The sequence below is a fragment of the Equus caballus genome, chromosome 11, assembly GCF_041296265.1.
Source record: "Equus caballus isolate H_3958 breed thoroughbred chromosome 11, TB-T2T, whole genome shotgun sequence".
Lineage (NCBI taxonomy): Eukaryota > Metazoa > Chordata > Mammalia > Perissodactyla > Equidae > Equus > Equus caballus.
Genome location: NC_091694.1, coordinates 43,252,211 through 43,257,416, shown reverse-complemented (window position 1 = coordinate 43,257,416; position 5,206 = coordinate 43,252,211). Strand labels below are relative to the sequence as shown.

The 5,206-nt window shown below is 44.1% G+C and overlaps 1 protein-coding gene across 1 annotated transcript; it reads right to left on the bottom strand.

The window, feature by feature from the left end:
* Window positions 1–517: 517 nt before the first annotated feature.
* CRYBA1 (crystallin beta A1) lies at window positions 518–4,971 on the bottom strand. The gene is made up of 5 exons (XM_070228379.1): window positions 4,927–4,971; window positions 3,785–3,903; window positions 2,436–2,577; window positions 1,150–1,292; window positions 518–702 (listed from the first exon to the last, which is right to left on the bottom strand). Exons 1-5 carry the CDS (start codon window positions 4,969–4,971, stop codon window positions 555–557), a joined length of 597 nt encoding a protein of 198 aa, XP_070084480.1. The 3' UTR covers window positions 518–554.
* Window positions 4,972–5,206: the final 235 nt, after the last annotated feature.

Genomic DNA, 5,206 nt, shown 5'->3' with positions numbered 1-5,206 from the left:
CTTATGTTCTTCCAGTTGAGGTGAGAAACCAAAATCGAGCTAAGCAACTAGAATGAGTTGCCAAGATTCTGGACTTATTCATAACTTTATGTAGAAAGGTATGGTAGTGCATATTTGAGAAACTTCTTAAGTTTGGCATTGATTTGTCACAAGGTGAAGAGTAGAGGATGAGGAGAAAAGATTCAAAAACGCTTACCTAAATTGTGTCTGTTATAGATTGTTATAGACCGATACATTTGGGTTGTATGCATTAATGTTCTTTGAGATAGGGAATAATTGTCCTTGGCCTGGTGCCTGGTAAGTGCCTTGCAAGGACACAAAAGAGAATTGGGTCTTATTGCAGCTTGCCTTTAAAACTTCTCAGCCACATAAGTGATTTATATAAAGCATGGTAGTTAATTCAGTCTACAAAGATTTTTTTTTAAATGACATTTATTGTGGATTTCAGTAGCTAACATTTGGAAGCAATGTCTGAGCAGAACATAAAACTCATTCTAGATTGCTTAGCAAGGTCTCATGCTTGAGGGATTCTCTTACTTGGAGCTTTTAATCCACTACTGTTGGATACGGCGAATCGATTGAATCTGGGCAGTCTGAGCGTGAGAACCCCACTCTCTCCAGTGTTTATAGTCTCCTCCATGATGGTCACATTCCAAGATATACTGATACCCACGGTATCCAGGATACTGATAGCAAACCCAGCTAGAAAATCCAAAGCACAATGGATTATTAGAACTAGTTAGGACTACCTGGTCAACACCCCAAAACCTGAGCCTCTTTCCTCCGCATGATAGGTGCAGAATGCTTTTAGGCTTAAAAAACAATAGCCATCCCAATTATGCCAGGCACCATTTGTGAGTGTAATATGGCTACAACTAGTTGAAAATTAACCTTGATCATGAAAAAAGATGTAACAGTAGTCAACATAAATGCTTCCATAGAGGAATGTCTAAAGGAGGAGAAAGTGTGACCTTAACTGATAGTTGGTACCAAGAACTTGAGATTCAAAATTACTAAACTAGAATGTTGACAGCCATACCAATATATCAATGAGTGAAATCTAATGGGACATGACCATTGATGTATTAATATTCACAAGGTTTACACTTGCAAGAGTTTGAAATGTGCTCCAACTCTTTTTGCACTTACGCCCCACATTGTATCTTCATGGAACCAACTTCGTTGCTGAGCCAGCCCATGGCTTGCAAGGAGGGGTAGTCATCAGAGAGCTCCCATTGGCGTCCGATAAAGTTTTCTTTCTCAAAGATGGTAATCTTAGACTCCTTATGATTCTGTAATCCAGAAATTAAAAAAAGAGAAAAGTTTGGTACCAGAATATCGCTGTCATCTTAAACTTTAATTACCATAGTTTTCTAATTCAAAACACTTCTGGTTTACAGAAGGAAGTACATGCTGATTGTGAAAATATTTCAGGCAATACAGATATTTGTAAGAAAACAACTAACCGTGACATACAAAAACAGGCTAACCTAGCCCTGTGATAGAAAGTGGGGAGGAGCAATTGATTGGAGAGGGACACGAAGAAACCTTAGGGGATGATATTCTATATCTGAGTAGGGTGTTGGTTGCATGGGTGTTCATATTTTCCAAAACTTGAGAATATTCGCTTAGGACCTGTGCATTTTACTACATGTAAATTATACCTTAGGGGAAAAAAATGGGAGTTAAAGTGATTCAGAAAACACATCCAGCTAGGGCAGTACATTACAGACCGAAGGCTGTTTAGGTTACCTTCTCCACTACTTGCATTTTGGTAAGGCCTTAAACTAAAGTGAGATCGTTAACAACTAAAAATCAGGAGAAAGTCACATGATTTAAAAAAATATTTGGAAAGGTTCTAGTCTGGTCTCACTCCCAATGTAGGGATCATTTTCAACACACCCCTGAAGGTCATCCTGAATTCTCCGGGGACTTTAGAAGCATCCCAGTCTGGTGCATAATTGGATAATGCTTAGTCTTAGAAACAAGGTTATTATGAATCGAAGATAAAAGACTGGAAGACTTGCCTGTGTCTTCCGTCATCCTGTTTATTGAAGGGTTACTTCAGCGTTTCCCTCTTTCTAGGTAAAATGTCACAGATTGAAATTTAACTGGCCAAGGATTTATTTTTAACTGCATGGTAAATGCTCTCACTAGTTATTCTATTGCACTTTTGAAGATCTGGGCTCTTGAGTATCCACTTCCTGCCACCCATGAGAAGGTCCTTTTAGCTTAATGAAAATGTCATCTAGTAGAGAAAAATGAAATGGCAGGCTTAGAAACAGAGGGAACAGTGTTTTCCTTTTTTTTCCTTTTATCTTTCTTCCTGCTGCACTTCAGCATAACTCATGGGAAGTAACATAAGAGTGAGTTCATACGCACCCTCTCTTGCCCCATCCCCTACATGCACAGAAGTGAAAATTTCAGAGACTCACAGCTGAACAGATGGGGCGGAAGGACATGAGGCGCTCAATGTGGTAGGCATTACTCCCGCTCCAGGCATCCCAGCGAGGGTATTCTCCTCTCTCCAGGATAAACTGTTGCCCACAGAAGCTGGTATGCTCATAACCAATCCAGCTGCCAAAGACAAGTATGTAGTGGCGTTTGTTCATGGTGTTCAGAACCTACGTGGCCTACGTTTATCACAAGAGGTGGGGGATGAGCTGGCAGCTGCACTAAGCAGCATTGTGAGTGTGATATTTGTTTGGGGATAATCCACTGAAAGGGTCTACATCACTGGCCTGAGAAACGTGTATCAGCAAAGTCAGTCTAAAGTTGTCTTTCTTTTCTCTCCAAGCTACCTTATTCTCTACTTGGAGCTCCAGGTTCAGGTTCTAGTGACTGACTATTGCTTTGGCTCCAGCCAACCTATTGGCTTCTTCCTAAGGAAGCAAAGGGATGACTGGGCAGCTGATGGAGAGAGCTGGTCTCTTGTTCCCTCGTCACTTTGTGGGTTCTTTCTCTTGCTGTCGCATACCTATACTTCATTTACTAAAACACCTCAGATCGGTTTTTCAGAACCAGGTCTCAGTTACTGATGACACCTTAAAGTATGACTTCTTTTAAAGGGTTGAAGAGCTTGATTTTGGTAGTGAGCAACTTACAAAAGCTTCTCCACATGCAAAGCCAGGTCTGCCTAGGCCTAAGGAGAGTTCTTCCTTACGTGTTTTCAGGCAGATGATACAGGCCTCGACCACTCAGCCAAGCGCCAGAAGACGAAACTAGAGAGGCTCTTCCTCACCAAGGAGATTAGCCTTCAACAGGGAACTCCTGGAAGACTATCTAGGAACTATGACTCTCGAGTCCTGGGGTTGAGTCCCTTTTCACATAGAGAAATTAGCTGGCAGAGTCTGCTCCAGGACATGCAAGAGGGGAGTCAGCTGTAAAGAGGCTGCAGCTTGATGGTTTCCTCTCTATTTTCTGCAGACAAGAAAAACTCAACAGTTCTGTGGCTGTTCTGAGAGAATCCTAGGTAGCAGCCTATGGGCTCCAGAAGCAGGGATCTGATAACTGTCGGTGCCCCACCCTATGGAATATATTTCTTTAATCCCCCCAAATCTGGTACCAATCCACTAAGAACCTCATGTTCCTTTTAGCTTTGAATTACTAAATTACACATGTAGTGATTTCTTTTGAGATTACTTCAGTACGGATGCCTCTCTCCATACATATACTGATTAGAGTATAGGGGAACATCTTTCTTCCCCAAGCCCCAACTTTATGATCCCATGTCTGAAGGGACCAGAAATAAGGGGCCTGAGGTTCTGCTGAGGTCTGTACTCACGCGCCAGATTCCACCTTGAGAGACCGGACGTTATCAAAACTGCGCTCAGAGACATTTGGGCAGGAGCTAGTGAACTCCATCCTCTTGCCCTGAAAGTTCTCCTGGTCATAGATGGTTATCTGAAATGGGATTGAATGGGAAAAGAGAGCTAGAATGTGGTACAGCAGGGGAAACAGAAGCCCAGGCCAACAGCTTAACTTGTGTGATCCTGTGTTTTCCATCACTAGCTATATAACCCAGGATGCCTGATGAGGTCTCTTCCAGTGTAGACAGGGTAGGAAGGGGTTTGAATTAATACCACTGGTTGGTGGTGTTCATATGCCCAGGCTGAGGTTGAGGTGAGGGGGATTGGTTTACGATAGGAATGGTCTGCCAGGGATGATAGTTGGCCCACTGGACAGGCCAAGGCCTGTAGACTCTTATTCTGCCATGCTTCCTGCCTAAGTGTGGCCCAGAGGCCAGGATTCTGGGATTCCCAGGGACTCCCTGTGGACTATTTCTTAGTTTCTCCAGGCACACCCGTTATAGAAACGTGAGGTGTAAAGGGAGAGTTCTGATAAATTCCTCTCATACCTTGAACTAGAAATTGGCTCTTGAACCCAGGTAGAGAACAACTCCCAAAGCTGTGAACTGGCCTCAGAGTTGACCCGATAAAGAGGTTCGGGGGGCAGGTTGCGGGAATCAGTGAAAAGCCTGAGGATCAGCCACCTCAGGCAATGGTTACAACCAACATCAGGTTGGGATCAGGAGACCTGGGTCCTATCACTTATTTGGGATCCGGCAGTAAATCTCTCTTCACTTCTGGGCCCTCAATTTCTCGATGGCATAATCCACTCTAAGCTGCTCTATTTTAAGATGATTTTGCAGTGTGGAGGAGAATTGACCTAGAAGGTATCATCTAGGTATCATCTCCCACCCGTCGTGGGCTTCCAGGGTCATTCTTCTTCTGTCCAAACAAGGCAGCCTGAGAGATCCTTCCTGAGACGGCACCTGGACCTTGGGTGGACCCTTCTACAAACTGATGTTTTATCAGTCGGTCGCTGTCCCATGGAAAAGCACAGCACTGGGGCCTGCTCTATGGCAGCATCTCACCCACTGCCCTGTTGGATTCCTCAGTTTTCGTGTGATGGGGGTGAGCTTACCTTCCATGGCCCCACGGACCCCGGCAAGGGGTTGGTTTGAGCCATCTTGGTGGTTGGAAGGGTTTCTGGAAGACAGAACACACACCAATGACATGGCCTCTGGGGTGGGGGATGAGGTGACAGAGCACAGGAGAAAGTAAAGGAGGCTTGGAGTCCAATAGATGGGCTTCGATTGGGATCCTGGCTCTGCCTCCCACTAGCTGAGCCTCAGGTGTTTCCCATCAATATAAAGCCTCCACGTGTAGAGTTATTGTGAGGATTAGAAGCAAAAATGCAGCTA